The following is a 19,972-nucleotide window of genomic DNA, read 5'->3' as shown; positions in this document are numbered from 1 at the left end:
GGAAAAGGTTATTCTTTTGGTGCTTGGGTTTGACTCTATGGCTTTTGTGTTGAGCAACATTCTCACCACTCCCTCACCCCACCCAAGTTTGCAAACCTGCCTCAATCAGCCTTCTGAGTAGCTAGCTGGGCTTACCGGAAGCGTCATGCTTTCAAAAATTACCCAGATAAGTGTCTTTTCTCTAAGCATGTCTTTCTGCTTTGGTGTTTTTTTTTTTTGGTTTTTTTTTTTTTTTTTTTTTTTGTACTGGGGATTGAACTCGGATCCTTGTGCTTGCAAGGCAGGCCCCAGAACCACTGAGCTAAATCCCCAGACTCTGCTTTGTTTTAAAAGTCAGTTTCATGATAGCAACAGCAGATTTGGGAGGGAAGACAGTACTGGGTAACCCAGAGTCTTTGTTCTGAGCTATATCCAGAGCCCTTTATTTTTTTTATTTTTATTTTTTTTTAATTTTATTGAGTTTATTGGTACATTTAGGGATACAGTACAGTTACATTCATTGTTGGGATCATGTACCTTTACATGGCAAGTCTTGATCCTCATTTTTTTCCCCTTACCTCTGCCCTCCCTTCACCCCCTCCTCCCCTCCCCATCTACAACCACTTTATTTCCATCTTTTCATTCTCTCACATTTTTTTCTTTTCCCTTTTTGTTCTTCCCCTACGTATCACACCTTCCCTACACCTTTAGCTCCTTTCCTCCCATTTCTAAATGTCAGTAATCTTATTAGAATCTTATGCATTGTTGCAGAATATTCACACCAGGGAAACTATTTGGTATTTACACATGTGGGACTTATTTATTTCACTTAGGAGTATATCTTCAATATGTATCCATTTTCCTATGAATGAATCTATTCTCTCGCTCTTTATGGCTGAGTAATATTCCATTTTATAGAAAAACCACAACTTCTTTATCCAGTTTCCAACGGATGGGCAAATAGGTTGTTTCCAAGATTTAGCTATTACAAACTGTGCCGCTATAAACATGGGTGCACATACTTCTCTGTGATATGATTCTTTTAGTTCTCTTGGAAAGATACCCAACAGAGGGATGGCTGGGTCAAATGGAACCTCCAGTCCAAGCTCTTTGAGGTATCTCCATATTGATTTCCATAGTGGTTGCACTAGTCTGCACTCCCACCAACAATGGAGGAGGGTTCCTTTCTCCCCACAACCCCGCCAACATTTGTTATTGTGTGATTTCTTGATAGCAGCCATTCTTTGTGGGGTGAGGTGGAATCTCAGTGTTGTTTTCATCTGCATCTCTCGAATGACCAGTGATGTGGAACATTTTTTCATATATTTTCTTGCTGCTTTTACTTCTTTGTATGAGAAATGTCTGTTCATTTCGGATGCCCATTTTTGGATCGGGTCTTTATATTTGGGGGGACTGATTGTTTTGAGTTCTTTATATATCCTTGATAATAGTCCTTTGTCTGAGGTACAGCTGGTAAAAATTTTTTCCCACATTGTAGATTGTCTCTTAGTTCTGCTAATGGTTTCTTTTGAAGTACAGAAGCTTTTTAGTAAGATGAGATCCCAGTTGTTGATTCTTTCTGCTAGTTCCCGTGCTACTGAGGATTTGTTCATAAAGTCTTTTCCTATACCAATGTCTTCCAGAGTTCTGCCTAACTTACTTTCCAGCAAGTTTAATGTTTCTGTTTTAATATTTAGATCTTTAATCCATTTGGATTTTAATTTAGTGCATGGCGAAAGATAAGGGTCTAATTTTAATCTGTGACAGGTTGATATCCAGTTTTTCCAACACCATTTATTAAAGAGGCTATCTTTCCTCCACTGAGGATGGTGAGCTCCTTTGTCGAAGATGAGGTAGCTGAGTACATCTGCATTTGTTTTTGTGTCTTCCAGTCTGTTCCATTGATCCTCAGGCCTATTTCTTTGCCAGTACCATGCTGATTTTATCACAGTGGCTTTGTAGTATAGTTTCAAATTGGGAATTGTTACACCTGGTGCCATGTGACTGTTGCCTATAATGGCTTTTGCTATTCTAGGTCTCTTGTGGTTCCAAATGAATTTTTGGATTCTTTTTTCTAGTTCTGTGAAATATAGTGTTGGAATTTCAATTGGCATTGCATTGAATGTATATAGCAGTTTCGGTAGTATGGCCATTTTCACTATGTTGATTCTTCCTACCCAGGAGCAGGGGATATCTTTCCATTTTTTTATATCCTCTTCGATTTCTTTTTTCAGAGTGCTGTAGTTTTCAGTGTAGAGATCTTTTGTTTCTTTTGTTAGATTGATTCCTAGATACTTCATTTTTTTGGATGCTATTGTAAAAGGAATTTTTTCCCTTATTTCTCTTTCTGTCTGTCTGTTATTTGTGTATAGAAAGGCTATTGATTTTTGGGTATTCACCTTGTATCCAGATACTTTACTGAATCTGTCAATTAAGTCTAGAAGTTTTTTGGTGGAGTTTTTTGGATCTTCAATGTAGAGTATCATATCATCAGCAAATAATGATAGTTTAACTTCTTCCTTTCCTATCTTTATTGCTTTAATTTCTTTCTCTTGTCTAATTGCTGTGGCTAATGTTTCCAGAACTATATTGAAGAGAAGTGGCGATAGTGGGCATCCTTGTCTTGTTCCTGATTTTAACATGAAGGTTTTCAGTTTTTGGCCATTCAATATGATGTTGGCTGATGGTTTTTCATAAATAGCCTTTATTAAATTGAGGTATAGACCATCTATTCCAATTTTTTGCAGGGTTTTTATCATGAATGGGTGTTGAATTTTATCAAATGCTTTTTCTGCATCTATTGAGAGGATCATATGGTTTTTGTCCTTGACTTTGTTAATATAATGTATTACATTCACTGACTTTCGTATGTTGAACCACCCTTGCATCTCTGGAATAAATCCGACTTGGTCATGATGGATGATCTTCTTAATAATCCTCTGTATTCTGTTTGCTAGTATCTTATTAAGGATTTTTGCATCTATATTTATTAAGGAGATTGGTCTGTAGTTCTCCTTTTTGGTTGTATCTTTCTCTGGTTTGGGAATCGGAGTGATACTTGCTTCCAGGAATGAATTTGGAAGTATAGCTTCTCTTTCAATTTCATTGAAAAGTTTGAAGAGTAATGGTAGTAGTTCTTCTCTAAATGTCTTGTAAAATTCAGCAGTGAATCCATCAGGCAGAGCCCTTTATTTTTTAAATTTTGAGACAGAGTCTTGCTAAGTTGCTCAGGCTGGGCTCAAACTTGTGATCCTCCTGACTCAGCCTCTCAGAGTGCTAGAATTGTAGATGTGCACCACCATACCCAGCAATTAGAGAAAATGGAGGGAAAAGATCACAGACTTTGAGAATGTTGGAAATAAGTACCCAAACTCAGTTTGTTGGTGCACATAATATCAAGTACTTGGACATCAAGAATTCTCAGCAAGCCATTTTACTTTGGCAGAAGGGCACAAGCATATAAGTAGTAGGTGTGCGAAGCTGCAGGGGAAGCAGGGTTTTATGTCATAACACAGGAAGCAGCTGACCTCTTTCCCCATTGGCTGGGTTGAAGGTTCAGAGTCTACCCCGATTGGCTAGTTTAAGTGGTGTGAAGGGTGGGCCTGAGGAGTTGCTGGGCAAGGTTGTTGAGGGGAGAGCATGTGGGGTACATAAGGTCCTTGGCTATTGATAAGCTGTCCTGGACTATAGCTATGTTTCCAGAATATGAACTGAGCAGGTGTTTCCCATAATTTCAGTGTGTTTGGGAAGGGCTGCCTAGGGTGGACTAGAGTCTAAGAGGTGCTCCTGTTTATATCCAGACTACTTGGGGTGGAGGGAAGCACTCACACCCTTAGTCCTAGTGCCCTTGATCCTACAATTGTGCCTTGAATCAATTCTAGCATCACACACTCTAGATCCAGCCACCTGTGAAAAAGCTGCATCTATGACCGCATGAGGCTTTGTGGGGGTGGCATCTAGGCACAAGGCGTAATGCAGAGTATTTCTAGACTTGACAAAGGGATAGGATACAGGTGTGTAGTACTTAAAATGACAGTATATTACAAGGGACTTTAGGGATTATCCAGGCAAATTATTTGAAACTTTGATGGTGAAGCCTTTTCTCTAGTTGAAATTTGTATCTAGGAGTGCAGTATTTGAAGCATGAGAGCAAAGGGTTGAAGTGAGAGTTGGCCCCAGAATTCTTCCTGTTTGCATGGCGAGTTCTGTTTGCCGTGCATTGAACCCTTGATTGGCAGCAGTAGGCAGCGTTAGCATGCAGTGTTGGGTGCTCACTTTGTGCCAGGTCCCACACTAAAACACTCCATGTGCGTATCTCAGTTTGAAAGCATTTGTCGAATTCTACTTTTGAATTTTATCTGTGAAGAAAGAGGAGGTCTGGAGAGCTTAAATGAGTTGCCTAAGATTTGAAGCTAGTTTTTAGCAGAGTTAATGTTATTAAAATTTTTTTTAGTTAGTTTAGCAAATGTTTCTGTGCTGTGCTGTTTTTTCAGTTATAAAAGTAGTAGATGTTTATTGCAGAAAATTATAAAAAACTAAAGAAAAAATAATTGACTGACTAATTAGAGTTTGATATTTTTAGCGTTACTCCTAAGTCTCCACAGGTGTTTGCTTTGTGTACTGTTTTACTTAAAGATGTATGTTATACAGACTCTTTAGCATGTATCAAATGTTTCATAGTTTTGTTTTGGTTTTTTGAGATGAGGTCTCATAATGAGTTCAGGCTGGCCTTGAATTTGTGACAGTCCTCCTGCCTCAGCTTCAGTGCTGGGGTCACAGGTGTGTGCCTCCAAGCCCAGCTCTTTTGAGCTTTTTGACTCTCCTTCACAGGCCTTTTGTATTTATTTGTTAGAGTTCTCTTCCTTCTGGCTTGCCTGGCTGAACAGTGAGTGTGTCCTCTAATTTTGAGGCTTTTGGTTCTGTTTGGTAACTTGATATCATTTCTTATCATGGTCTTGTTGTCTCCTCTTTTGTATTTAGAGTATTTTCTTTTGCTTGCTTGAGGTATTTTGTGCCTCTTCTAAAGTCAGAGTTGATAAAAGTTGTCAGTCAGTATCAGCAAGCAGTGATAGAAATCATCTCAGAGGTAGATGTTGTACCTGGGTTGCCGTGGTTAATGCACAAGTTCCATTGCCCAGCCCTGCTTGGGAGCATAGGAGTAAAAGGCTGAAAATTGTTATGAAACTACAACAAAGAATAAAGAGTACCACTGAGCTAAGTATGTGACAGTAAAAGAAAGAGAAATAGAACAGCTGTACAGTCTGTCAGGGAAGGATCCCAGGGCCCATGAGAAAGAGGGGAAAGGAGAGAGAGAGACAGGGTCTTGCCAAGACACTAAATTGCCCAAATTTGAACTTGCAGTCCTCCTGCTTCAGCCTCCCAGGGTTCTGGAATTACAGATATGGCTGTGAATTCACTTTGCAGCGTAGGCTGGCTTTGATCTCACAGCAGTCCTCCTGCCTCAGCCTTCTGCATAGTGGAATTACAGGTGTAATCTCTTTAACCCATCACTTTTTTTGTGTGTGCTTCATTTCATTCTACTGAAGAAGAAGGTTTGAGGAGGCTTATAATAGATATACCATAGTGAAGAAATCTAAATAGATAAAATTAGGATCAAGGAAAAAATAAGTGCCATTAAGATTGGGGAAGAGAGAGAATCTCAGTGGTTGTGGATGGAACAAAAATGTATAAAAATAGTGTAAGATAATGTGTGATAGTTTTCTGTTTGTATGTGACCTTTTAAATTTTTTTGCTCCACATTTTAGTTAAGAGAAAGTTTCACCAAATATTACAGTTCTGAATTCATTTGCCACATTTGCTGCTCTCTGAACACTAATGCCTGTTTCTGTCATGGTTTTATGTGCTACTTGTATCTGTCTTTGAGTTAACCTTTCTGCCTGGAATTCACTGCATCCACCTGCTCCCCTCCCCAGCATCCTGAGGGGCCTTGGACTTGGCCGGACACTTGCCAGACTTCCCTCCCTAATTTTGCATCTCTGTGTACTCTCCACTTTTCCCTGTTGCTTTTTTCTTTGGTTCAGTCCTGCTGAGGCTCTTCTCACTTTTCACCCTCGGGGAAGATTTCCCTGACTCCACATTCACATAGGCCTCTACCAGTTTTTGTCATTGAACTGACCACAGTGTGGCTGGCATTGTGTCTTGTATGTTTTTCTCTTCCACTGGTTTATAAGCCCCTCAGGACATAGATTTGAGACTTCATTATTGTTTGTCCTCATAGCTAGCAGAGTGTGTAGTTCAGAGGTGCTGAATTGGATAAATAAGATCTGTCCTGTCACAGGGTGCAGACTGATGGATGAAGAAGACTGGATCACACCTACAGAGGTGGTCATATGGCTGGCAAGGCTTTAAAACTGGGATATTTCACATAAAAGTCTCCATAATCTAAAAAAGAAATGCTTACGTGGGAGCATGCATTCCTGAAAGCTGGCCACTTAGACCTATTAGACCTCTTGCTATAGCCCCACCCACCTACCAGCTTTACCTGTTTTACCCTCTGTTCTCTTGAGACACTTGGGATTTTATCCCTAATCTAGAGAAACAGTGGCCTGCTTTCCTACAAAAATGTGGTGGTTTGTTTTTTGGGTAGAATATGAGATTTGTATTTCTTGAGTTCCAGTTTTCTGTGAGGCTGATTGAGGATAAAATCTTAAACTTTCACACACATGAAACTAGAACATACTTAAAGTCCTGATGAATTGATTGAGTCTCCAAGGACTTTTCAGTAGGATGACTGACCAGGATAGCATGACAGACTTGCCTGAAATGAATAGTTATTCGGAAAGTATCATTTTGGCATTCCTAGAATCCTTTTTGAAGAAGATTTGATAATATAGTCTTTATTTTACTATATGGAGTTTTGATTAAAATAAGCTGTTTCTACCTTCAGGAAATTTCGAATTCTTGTAAGGCTTTTATGAAATTGAAAATGGAGTTTTGTTACTATGTTTGGAAATTTATTTTTGTGGGGATTTGTTTGTTTGTTTTGAGAGTCTCACTATGTAGTTCAGGATGGGTTTGAATTCAGAGTAGCCTAACCCTAACCCTAACCCTAACCCTAAGTTATTTATATATTCTAGATAATAGTCTTTTGTCTGAGGAGCAGCTGGTAAAAACTTTTTCCCACATTGTAGGTTGTCTCTTAGTTCTATTGATAGTTTCTTTTGCAGTACAGAAGCTTTTTAATAAGATGAGATCCCACTTATTGATTCTTTGTGATAGTTCCTGCGCTACTGAGAATTTTTCAAAATCTTTTCCTATGCCAGTGTCTTCAAGAGTTCTGCCTAACTTATCTTCCAGCATGTTTAGTGTTTCTGTTTTAATGTTTAGATCCTTAATCCACTTGGATTTTAATTTAGTGCATGGTGAAAGATAAGGGTCCAGTTTTAATCTTTGGCAGGTTGAAATCCAGTTTTTCCAACACCATTTATTAAAGAGGCTATCTTTCCTCCACTGAGGATGTTCAGCTCCTGACCATGGAGGATTTGTTTTTCTGTCTTCCAATCTGTTCCACTGATCCTCAGATCTGTTTCTTTGCCAGTACCATGCTGTTTTTATCACAGTGGCTTTGTAGTATAGTTTCAAATTGGGAATTGTTATACCCGCTGCCATGTCTCTGTTGCCTAGGATGGCTTTTGCTATTGTAGGTCTCCTCTGGTTCCAAATGAATTTTTTGATTCTTTTTTCTAGTTCTGTGAAATATAGTGTTGGAATTTCGATTGGCATTGCATTGAATCTGTATAGCAGTTTTGGTAGTATGGCTATTTTCACTATGTTGATTCTTCCTACCCAGGAACAGGGGATATCTCCATTTTCTTATATCCTCTTTGATCTCTTTTTTCAGAGTGCTGTAGTTTTCAGTGTAGAGGTCTTTTGCTTCTTTGATTAGATTGTCTGATTTCTTCCTTAATTTCCTCTGTGATCCATTGATTGTTCAGGAGAGTGTTCAATTTCCATGTGTTTGTGAAGTTCCTATGGTTTCTTGTGCTGTTGATCTCCAGGTTGATTGCACTATGATCTGATAATATACAGAGAATAACATCGATTCTTTTGCATTTATTCAAACCTGATCTGTGAGCTAGGATGTGATCTATCTTGGAGAATGACCCATGTGCAGCCGGAAAGAATGTATATTCTGAATTTGTGGGGAGGAACACTCTAAATGTCTATTAGGTCCATGCTTTCAAAAGCTTGGTTCAATTCTAGTATTTCGTTGTTGACTTTTGGCCTAGATAATCTGTCTATTTGTGAAAGTGGGGTATTTAAATCCCCCACTACAGTTGTATTAGTGCTTATTTGGTTTTTCATGTTTCTTAATATTTCTTTTATATAGTTGGGGGCATTAGTATTTGGTGCATATATGTTTATGATTGTCATCTCTTCCTCTTGAATTGTTCCCTTTACAAGGATGTAGTGGCCTTCTTTGTCTCTTTTAATCAGTTTTGGTTTGAAATTTACTTTGCGAATAAGATTGCTACCCCTGCTGCTTTTTTCTGGGCTCCTGTTGCATGGAGGATTGTATTCCATCCTTTCACTCTCAGTCTTTGGGCTTCTTTTTGCACTAGGTGTGTTTCTTGTATACAACATAGTGTTGGATTTTGCTTCTTAATCCATTCTCCCAGTCTGTTTCTCTTGATTGGTGAGTTGAGGCCATTGACATTGATGGTTATAACTGATATGTACTGACTTATTATTGTCATGTTATTGGCCTTTTGTTGACTCTTTACTTTTTCGCCTTCTCCTTTTAGTTTCTTGCCTTGCCTATTTGATTTGCTCTATTGGGCCTCATGTTGTTGCCTTCATTGTCTTTTTCTAGGATCTTGTTTAGAATTGCTTGTAGTGCTGGTTTGTTATTCATGTAGTTTCTCAGGTGTTCTTTGTCGTGGAAGTGTCTTATTTCCCCATCCATTTTGAAAGAGAGTTTTGCAGGATATATCAGTCTAGGTTGGAGGTTGTTCTCTTTTAGTACTTGAAATATCTCACTGCAGGCTCTCCTTGCCCTAAAGGTTTGTGTTGAAAAGTCTGCTGTGATTCTGATGGTCTTTCCTTTGCATGTGATTTGTTTCTTTTTTCTTACTGTTTGTAGTATTTTGTTCATCTGTTGGGTTTCTGGGATCTTGATTATTATATGTCTAGGTGTAGATTTTTTTTTATTGTAGCTAGTTGGGGTCCTATATGCCTCAGTTATCTGAATATCAAATTCTTCCCCTCTCTTTGGGAAGTTTCTGTCATTAATTCTGTAAACAGCTTTTTTAAGTCATTTGTATTTTCTCCTGTTACTTCATGGATTCCTATCAGTCTTATGTTATTCTTCTTTGCATCATCTAGGAGTTGTTGGATCGATTTCTCATGATTCCCTTTTGTTTTTTAGAGACCTCTCTTTTCACAGTCACTGACTGCAATCTTATATTCTATATCTGAGATTCTGTCTTTGCATTCTTTTATTCTTTTGCGTACACTTTCAATGGAGTGTTTAATCTCCTGGATATCTGTTTGAATCTGTTTTATGGATTCCATTTCTTTCCTATGTTGGGCGTTAGTTGTTTCCATTTCTTTCTTATGCTGGGCCTTCATGGCTTCTATCGTGGTCCTGAGCTCATTTATTTTTTGTCAGTTTCTGTTCTAGAGTCTCAAATTATGACTTTCATTTTCATAGAAAATTTCATAGAGCTCACCATCTCTATGGTTATTTGGAAAATTATTTCTGTTTTGAATTTTTCTAGAGCCTGATTGATCTGTTTTGTTACTTTCTGTTCTTTGAGTTAAGGGTGTCCTGGTGGTTCACTATCGACCTTTTCATCCTCATTTGCCCTACTGTTTGCCATTGGTGAACTGGAAGTCTGTCTTTGTGTCTTGCTTAAGTGTTTTCTCATTTTTATTTTTGATGTTGGGCTGTCCTTGGTTTAATCTCTGGGTTATCACCCAGATCTTCCTGATATAGGTGTGCCCTAGCTTCTGGGTCTCTAAGGACCCACAGACATTCTCATCTTCATAACATCAGAGAAAACAGCTCATCAAATCAACCACAATCCTTTATCTCAACTGATACAATCAGCAACACAATATGATCAAGTACAACTTGGAAACTGACCACTTGTGGTAGTCACTAGTCTATCACCTTAAACATGTGAACTGAATTGAAATCAAGAAGCAGTCCAAAACATGTCTGCAGTGAACAAACTTTTCAACATAGTATATTTACCATTTAGGATGGGGGCTCAGATAGAGCTATGATGAGAGGAGTAGATATGCCAGAGGACATAAAATGACCACACAATATTCAGGAAACTGTTGAATTCGAAAAGGATAGACATAGTAGAAGTACAAGGACAAGAATATATCCTCTTAACAGTAATAGGGGCTCACTTTCTCTTGAACCCACTGACCCCGGTGTGAGGTAGAATGACAGAAGAAAAGAACATAAAGAAAAGAGGAAGAAATGATAAAAGAAGAAATCTGAGTTAGGGCAGGAGCAGAAACGGAAAGGGAGATGAGGGATAATACAGTGGAGCAGGAGACTGAGTTGGGGAAAGAGGACAGAAAAAAGAAAGAATTTGCAGAGTGGAATGAGGAAAAGAAAGAAAAAAAAAAAGGATTTGAAGGGCCTCTTTCAAACTATATCTCTGCTGTCATAATATACAACATGCACAGCCATGTGCTGAACCAAGACCCCTGATCTCAGCTAGCTAATGGCAGAACCCCACGATGCATACTGACTTCCGGCTGCAAGGCCAGATTGAGTTCCCCGACCTCCTGAAAGGTTAAACTCCACATAGTTCTACTACAGGTTTCCCACGCCCTTTCTTTAAAATGTTCAAATTTGGGAACTCAGAAAAATGCCCTTTATGACCACCTCTGCCTCTGCAGAGTGGGTCCAAAGACTGCAACAATCAGGAGGTCTGAGAGTGCGTGTGGGTGGGGCGGAGAGTTGGGGGAGTTGTGGGGATTCAGGGCTGCCTGCATGGCTACCTTCCTGGGCTGGAGTGATGGCGGCTCCCAGAGGGAGAGGGTGTGACTATTAAAAAAAATATTATTTCTGAGTATAAAGTATATACTTTTATTCAATTGTAGAAAATTTTAAAATGTAGAAAGAATGGAAAAATACAGTTTTAACCATATATATATATATACACAATCATTTTGAATATACATTTATTTGGATTCAGTATTAATTGTATTTACTGATACTTTTAAAAATTGTTTGCAGGACACCACTGTTTGTAGAGCTGTATCTGGTAAATTTTTTTCAAGGAATTTTTTCCTTTTTTTCTCATTAGCAAAGCAGTCCATTTCCTTTTTAATACTTTTAAAAATTGTTTGCAGGACACCACTGTTTGTAGAGCTGTATCTGGTAAATTTTTTTCAAGGAATTTTTTCCTTTTTTTCTCATTAGCAAAGCAGTCCATTTCCTTTTTAAGAAAAATTTATGTACACAAATGAATTATCAGTATAATGCACATTTATTTATTTTTTTGTTTGTTTATTTATTTATTTATCTTGAGGGGTTGGGTACCAGGGATGGACTCTGGTCCTTGTACTTGCAAGGCAGGTGGCAGAACCACTCAGCTAAATCCCAGGCCCTGTATAATGCACATTTAATATGTAGAGCTTTATATATTTGATAATGTATAGAACATTTCACAGCTGTATGAATATCTTACATAACAGCTTGAGCAAGGTGTCTTTTTCTGAATGTGGTATGAATATTAAAACTAAGATTTAAATAGTCCTTGGAAATCGTAGGAGAGAATGAAAGAACATTGCATGTCCATTGACAAACATATCCACCAGCCAGCAGTGTTTGTTCATTTGAATCCTAGCCTGCTTATTTACCAAATTAAGTTAAAAGATAATAGAATTCTTTTTTTAAACAGTAAGGTTTTCTTGCTTTAGGAAAAGCTTCAATGTATCTACCATAGCAGGTGGAATAACTTTTGTACTTAAAATTTTCAGTAGTAACTCTCTACTAAAATAGTACTAAATATTAATTATTGATTAGTCACACCTTCCTCCTCCTTGGGGAAGATCATAGTTAAGTATCCCTCTGAGTTATTAGTTGATTATCTCTTTCACATATAAAAATTACCCTTACACTAAATCCTCCTTTTGAGCTACCTTTGTGTTTTCAGGCCACATTTAGCTGCACCTGCCTGACACTCAGTCTCTTTCCTCACTAAACAGAGTTGTAAGAGGAAAAAGATTGTTTCCTTTTTAAAATTAGGGTGAAGGGGCCCAGGGTTCTAGCTCAGTGGTTCCGCTGCCTGCCTTGGAAGCACAAAGACCTGAGTTCAATCCCTGGTACCAAAAAAATAAAAAGAATTTAAAAGTTAGGGTGAGGTCGGTGAGATGATGTATGACCATAAATATGGGTTTCTTTTTCCATAATCAGATTGTAAGCTTGTGTTCAAATGTGTCTTTGTTCAACATTTAGCCACAACTCCCCCTTCTTAGTATTATGTTCTTTTAAATAAATGCTGCTGTGATAGTTGTAATTATGAGAACTCATGAGATTTTCTTCTTAAAAAGTTACTTTCTCCTTATGTGAGAGATCTATACAATCAAATGGACCACAAATGTAGACGTTTGTAAATGAGTGTTTTGGTTAAATGCTTTTCCAACCGAAGGTGGCACCTTGCCAAGGAGAGGGCAGCAATTGGCCAGAATGTTTTGCTTCATGGTTGTTTTTATTTCTTTGTTTGGCAGGGTACATTCTGCTACTGCAGGGGTAGAGAACTCCTCTTTCCTTTATTGAGATTTTAAGAAAATGTTGTTTGCCAGGTTTAAAAGATATGGTATATGGTCTCTTAAGTTTAAAAATGTCTTCTTAATCAGTTTGGTTTTAGTGAATTGTCCTTTGCCATAATAATTCATCATTATGATTTTCATTAATATTCAAAGCTATTTATTTATGGTAGTTTTTGCAAATTTATTTAAAGGTAAAGAACTAAGAGTATAGAGAGATAGAAGACCCTCTGAGGCCTATAAGTCCATTAAAAGGCCCAAAGCCCTGAAAAGATCATAGTGTATCTTTTCTCTCTTTGTGGTAAAAAATGAAAAGACCAAAATCCAAACTAATACAAAGAAGTGCAGCAGAATTCTTGTGTTTACTTATGTCTTGAAGGCACATCAGATAACAATCCTTTTTTTTTTTTTTTTTTTTTTTTTTTTTGTACCCCAGATCAAAGTCTTGACCTTGCTCTTGTGAGGCAGGCAGCGGAACCACTGAGCTAAATCTCTGGCCCAACAACATGTTTTTAACAGCAGAAGCAGGGCTGGGGATTTAGCTCAGTGGTTCTGCTACCTGCCTTGCAAGGGCAAGGACCTTAGTTTGATCCCTGGTACCAAAAATAAACAAACAACAGTAAAAGCATAAGCATTATCCTTTCTTACACAGCTCCTCCTAATTTTTTCATACTCCCTTTTATTGGTTCTCTAGGTATGTTGAAAGTGGTCAGAGTATGTCTGAAAATATTGCACTTTGGTGTAGAACGTGTTGGTTTTGAGTAGAAAGCAAGTTAGTACTCTGATGTCTCCCTTTTCTTTAAAAGCAAGCAACAAGTTTTTGGTTAGTAAACATACTATATGTTCTTCATGCAGGGTTTTAGAAATCTTAGAGTAAATGGAAATCTGTGAAAATATGAACTTGGCCTGAAATATTTTGGGTAATATTTATCGCCATTCTAGATGCTTCTAGAATCGAGATTCTGGAGGTAGTTAATGTCTTTCAGTTAGGTCAGGGATCTTTAGTCACATGATAATTTGGCTTTAAACCATATATTTTATGGCTTATTTGTAGTCTAGGAAAGTTTTTAGTCACTTAGCAAGGAAGGGACTCTATACACACGTGTAGCAATTAATAAACTGTGGGCAGGGTAGCCCTGCAGTGCTCCATGTATCAGTAGTCTCTGGATTTCTTTATTGACATTACTCAAAGAAAAATGGGCCAGATATTTTGTTTTGTTTGTCAGTTTTTCTCACCATTGGTCATACTAAGGTGTAGTGTATTAACGTAACGAGGAATGAAGAGTTAAAAAAATCAGGCCAAGTGTTTGGGTAGGGAATCTCTCTTCAATATGCATACACAAATACGCTACTTTGTTCCAAAAAGAATTTAAGGTGATACTACTCCTCTGCAGTGTTTTAATGCTAAGTGAGACTTATACATAAATATAGTTACTGGTCTCAAGTTGAAATGAAACCTGGCTTCCAAGTATTACTGTACTGTATTTACTGCAACAGCACTGCCATTGTACCTCAAGGTCTTGTTACATCTTCAGGATTTGAATATGTTCACTATGGAACCTCCAGTCCAAGCTCTTTGAGGTATCTCCATATTGATTTCCATAGTGGTTGCACTAGTCTGCACTCCCACCAACAATGGAGGAGGGTTCCTTTCTCCCCACAACCCCGCCAACATTTGTTATTGTGTGATTTCTTGATAGCAGCCATTCTTTGTGGGGTGAGGTGGAATCTCAGTGTTGTTTTCATCTGCATCTCTCGAATGATGGTCATAAATCTTTATCCTCTGATGTTAGATTCAATTTTTGGAGTTGGACACAAGGCATTGGGTGCCAAGTGTGGTAAATAATGTGGATAGGCAATCCAGGTTGTTAGAGCTTTTGGTGTATTGTTTTTTTCGACTCATGGAATATGAGCCAAACGTTTTCAGGATGATGAAATCAGCTTTTGTGTACCAGTTAACTCTTTGTTACATCCAGCAGACTTCAACCGTGGATCCATTTGACCCTTGATCTTTGTGGGATGCTGCCACAGTAGCAGTGTTATTGAGATCACATGAACTAATTAACATTTTCTTCATTTATGATTTTGGTATGGATGCCTTAGTAGGTTTGGACTATACCAAAGTTTCCCGTTGCAAATTTCATATTTTAAATTTTTATTATTTACTAATTTTCTCAAGGTAATTTTCAGCTGTTCATGAAAGATTCAGAATAGAAAATATGTTCTATCTGTTCTTTCTCACTTAGTGAAAATGTTTGGAACAATTCTTGTCTTTTATTTTTCCTGTATGATCATTTAATTTTGTGAATCAAATTATTTGATAATATTTTATAAAATTAGGAAAACAGGCTTAGAGAAACAGATTTAATTGAAGACATGAGAGATACTATTAACATTTGAATTCAAATTTTCTGATAGTTTGTTAATACATAATAGTACTATCATGGATATCAGCCATAACTTACATTTTCTTGTATGAAATCCAAATAGGTTTATCTTACATCTCACGTGTAGAATAAATGACACACAAAATTAAATGTTGATTCTCTCTCTTTTTTTTTTTGAGACAGGGTCTCACTATGTAGTTGAGATTTACCTGGAACTTACTATGTAGCCCAGGCTGGTCTCGAACTCACAGCGATCCTCCTGCCTCAGCCTCCCAAGTGCTGGGATTACAGGCGTGCTCCACCACACCTAGCTCTAAATGTTGATTCTTTATTTAGCACGGTTATTTTTAATTTTGTACTAATATAATTTTAATGTAATTTTAATTTTGTACCAGTACAAAGCTTATACTTACATTCATCTTGACTAATCTTGGCCTTGAAAAAAGTTGCTGCACATGAAAATGTTGCAGTACATTCCTCTGTGGCTATTTCTTTCTTTCTTTTTTATTTTTTTTTGTGGTGTCACGGTTGTGGCTATTTCTTTTTTCCCATAAATCAGACAAGAAATCAGACAATATATTGTTGCATTTGTGTTTTTGTTGAAACATATGTTTATATAATTTTTTTTTTTTTTGAGGGGATTGAACTTGGGTCTTTGCATTTGTGAGGCAGGCCTTGGAACCACTGAACTAAATCCCCAGCCCTGAAACAGTTTTTTATAACTAGTCATGATATAAGATGTGTAGCTAGCCTGGTGTGGTGGCATATGCCTATAATCCCAGCACTCAGGAGGCTGAGGCAGGAGGATTACCATAAGTTCAAGGCCAGCCTTCACTACACAATGAGGCCCTGTCTTTTTTTTTTTTTTTTTTAAGATGTATAGTTACAAAAGTCACACAAGTTTATTATAAAAAAGTCTGTGTTCTTACACTGTGTAGAGTTTGTTAAATATGTTTAATTTATGATTGAAATATCTGCTTCTGACTTGAAGTGATCATTTGAATTTTGGAAATAATTCAGCCCTATATATTGTTTACATTTTATTTTAGATTTTTTTAGGCCTGGACTAAAGTCACCTGCTGCTGAATTCATCCCCCAAGGAATATGATAAGGAGATTCTTTCAGACTCCAGGCCCAGGTTGTGTAACATGTCCTGGTGGTGGCATAGTCATTGGAATTGTGAGCTTTAGAGAGCAGTGGATCCCTAAATATAAATTGGAATTCTGGTGGTAAGTCTAGGGAATGGGGTGGGATTATGTGCCAGAACTAACTCATGTTATAGCATTACCTGATCATCCTCACTTTAAAAGGTTTTATACTTTGCCTCCTTATTCTTCTGACAGTGACCACATAGATAGATCACTTAGATCATCAGTTCAGATCCAGTAGCCTCCAACTAACTCTTCCCACATAAAGTATAAAGAGTCTTCCAGACATACACTTTCTTCTTCTTTAGTTGTGGATAGTTTTAAGATTCCCTTTGTTCTGGGCTAGCTGTAGAGCAAACACTAGAGAGCTCCAGGAAGTAGATTAGGTATAGAGGAAGGAGAACTGATCTTTACCAAGTGATTTCTGTGGCCCATCACTGCTTGTTGTTAGCAGCAGTCACATTAAATTGTCACACACAGCCTCTTGAAAGCTCAGTGGAAAGAAAAAAATTTTTTTTGGAGACAGGGTCTTGCTGCTTCAAATCCAGGCGTGTCTTAAATTCACTGTTAGCCTCGCCAGCCTCAGACTCATCATCCTCCTGCTTCAGCCTCCAGTGTGCTGAATTATAGGTGTGCACCACCATGATTGGCTGGAAAGGAAGTTAGTTAATTTATTTTCCCACCTTTCAAATTGGAAAATAATATTTATATAAAGGATTGGGTAATGATTATGCAGTCTGTTCATCCTAGTTTGGTGACCTGCATTCCTGGAAAGATTGTAAAAAGTGGGTTATGTATGCGTCTTGCATAAAGGGACCTTGTTATATCTTCTGTGCCTGTGTAAAACACAAGAAAAGGTTTATATATCTGATTTCTTAAGATTTCTTTTAAAGGTAATAAAATATATGAATCTTCCTTAGCTAGAAGTAGATATATTGTATTCCTTTAGATTTTTGGGGGTTGACTTCAACAAAAGGAGACAGTAAAAATATTATCAGAATAAAACTTGGAAGTATAGACCTTGTAGTTATATAGATAGAATGCATATAGTATTTATATTTTGAGGATCAAATCCTCAAAATTAAAGATAATAAAACCAAGACCTAAAAACTTTCAACATCTTTCCCAGAGTTTATAAAAGTAGCAAGGACTCAGAGTTGGACTCATGTCTTACAATATTGAATGTAGTGCTTGTTTGCAGTCTTTCAGACTCTTGAGGTTTTAGGATTATTTAGATTCTTAAAACAACATGCCCGATACTGAGATTGCTGAAGGATGAATTAGAACTAAAGGAAAAATACTCCTCTTGTTAGATGCTGTACAAGTGGGAAGAACAACTGAGAACTATGCATTAATTGATCTTTATGAGGGTCTGCTGTATCAAGGGCCCTATATTTGAGTTCTTAGGCCTTACCATCAAGGGCTTGTGACCATGGTGGAGGATAACGGAAGAAGAACCTTTGCGACAGTGGCAAACACTGTGTGATCATCTGATTGGTTTGATCAGATGACCTCTGTGATCTCTTTTAACTTAAGAATCTGTGATTCTTTAACAATTCATTAGTTGCCAGAGAGGTAGAAACTGTGGGAATATGTTTTGGGATGTGGAGCATGTGGGATAGGTGGTATTTTTTTCAGAGCTGTAGGTAGAAGAAAGTGTTAATCAGTTAAATAAAAGTTTTTTTTTTTCGCAAGTAACAAATCTAAGTATTGTTTTGGTATAGGTAAAAATAACAGCTAACTATCTTTGTAAGATTCTTCTTAATCCCTATAAAGTTAATTTACCAGTATCTTTTGAAAATTGATAAAATGTGAACTTTTTTTAAAAGTTAATTTTTGAGATAGGGTCTTGCTGCCTTTCAGTCTGGCCTTGAACTTGTGGCAGTCCTCCTACCTCAGCCTCTGGAGTCCTGGGATTACAGGTGTGCACCCCCATGCCCCTAGCTAAAATATGAACTGTTAAACCAGAACTCTTATCCTTAATCCTAGCTGTGGTCTTAGTGGAAATATTCATTTAAAAATATGTGTATAGGTAAAAAAATGAAGTTCAAAGTTGATATGGGATGAAGTTTTTATGTGAATGTGTTATGAAACTTGATTTTTACATGGATATATCTGGTTCCCCTTTGAACTCACTTGTCAGATTTAAGAATGGGACTGTAGAGATTCTGTAGCCCCTGCCTCCACCCAGGTCATGCAGAATGTAGCACCCTAGAGAAACAAGAGCCTCCATTCCCAGGACCTGCAGGAGGAGGAGCTCTCAGGGACAGCTGGTCCCATTTGGGCAAAGATCTTATATTCTGTAGGTTGGGGAAGGGTCCTGGGAAGTTAGGGACCTTCACTGGTGGTGAGAGTAGGACATAGAAGAAGATTCTGGTGCTGGTGGGTCACCAGGACCCTGGCTCAGGGCTGACTGAGCTAATCAGGGTGTGACATATCTCCCCCCCAAGGATGCTGCCAGAATGTGGATCAGGGCTAGGCAAAGACAACCTCAGGGGAGGCAGGCCTGTCAGGGTAGGCCCTAGGGCTGCTTGTCCCAGAAGGGATGGCTTCTTTTAGGCAGGGAATTGCAACATGTTCTGAGCCAGAATGATACAAGGTTATCCTGGAGGGCAGTTTTGTTTCATTTTATACTGACACAGACACATTGTTACATAGTAGTAGTGGTTGAATTGAATCTTACTCCTTGTTTAGCTTTTCTTTCTTTCTCTCCTTTTTTGTACTGAGGATTGAACTCAGGGCCTTTGCACTGAGCTATATCCCTATCCCTTGCAAGGTTGCTTTGCTTCCCAGGGAGAGATTTGCCATCTTCCTCCTTTAAAAAGCATTTTAGACCTCATACATACTGCCAGAAAACATGCCAGCATAAAGAAGTATTTACCATGAGTGCAACATTGTTGGACTTTCCCCCCTGCCATAGTTATTTCCTGAACAGATTTATACTTTTGCATCTTGTATGTTGCTGGTTGGTACTTTCTCTTCCTACAGTGTCATTCTTTCTTTGTCTGGTTGTTTCTCAGCCTAACTAGCACCAGAACAGTCCTGGCTTTTAACTGTTGAGTCACTTCTCTTGCCTTTGTTCTTGTATTTATTCCTGTTTTTACACTATTTACTTTGTATTTTAGTGAGTTGTGTTTCTGTTGCCTATTGCCTGTTAGTTAAGTCTTCTGTTAATGAATAGACTCACAGGTCTTCCCCAGATAGTTGTTTTTGTTATGAGATGGGTTCTTCCTGTGTTTCCCAGGTTGGCCTTTAACATCAGATCCTCCTGCTTCAGCCTCCTGAGTAGCTGAAATTGCAACTATGCACCACTGTGCCTGGCTGCTTGATTTAATTGTTTGTTGTTTGATTGCCTGATTGTAGCACTGGGGATAGAGCCTGGAGCCACACGCATGCCAGTTGCCAGGCAAGCACTCTAGCATTGAGCTGTACTCCTAGCTCCTTAGTAAAGATGAGACTGTCACTGATGCTCCTGACTTCCTGAGACTAGATTTCCTTAGAATGTGTAGTCATTACACTCCATCACATTCTCTTTCCTCTCCTGTTTCAAGGTAATTTTTTTTAATTATTATTTTTGCGGTACTGGGGATGGAACTCAGGACCTTGTGCTTGCCAGGCAGGTGCGGTGCCACTGAGCCACATCCCAGGCCCTGTTTCACTGTAATTCTTTTTTTTTTTTTTTTTTTTTTCGGGGTTGGA

General features: G+C 38.1%; 1 protein-coding gene across 5 annotated transcripts in view; it reads left to right on the top strand.

Annotated features, from left to right (window-relative positions):
• Positions 1-19,972, top strand: part of Srpk2 (SRSF protein kinase 2) — a 232,652-nt gene that overhangs the window by 51,965 nt on the left and 160,715 nt on the right. Inside the window, exon 1 of one of the 5 annotated variants that reach the window (XM_019208926.2) lies at positions 16,195-16,354. The exons of 3 other annotated variants lie outside the window; for them this stretch is intronic. In XM_019208926.2, coding sequence (XP_019064471.1) covers positions 16,230-16,354 — 125 coding nt within the window. In that variant the 5' untranslated portion in view covers positions 16,195-16,229. Of the gene's footprint in view, positions 1-16,194; positions 16,355-19,972 lie in introns of those variants that run through there. One more of the 5 variants, XM_010634025.3, reaches the window with a different exon arrangement.

The sequence above is a fragment of the Fukomys damarensis genome, unplaced genomic scaffold (genome assembly GCF_012274545.1).
Source record: "Fukomys damarensis isolate Sample0158 unplaced genomic scaffold, DMR_v1.0_HiC HiC_scaffold_4, whole genome shotgun sequence".
Taxonomy (NCBI): domain Eukaryota; kingdom Metazoa; phylum Chordata; class Mammalia; order Rodentia; family Bathyergidae; genus Fukomys; species Fukomys damarensis.
Note: the sequence above shows the minus strand (reverse complement) of the source record. Positions and strands in the feature narration are given on the sequence as shown.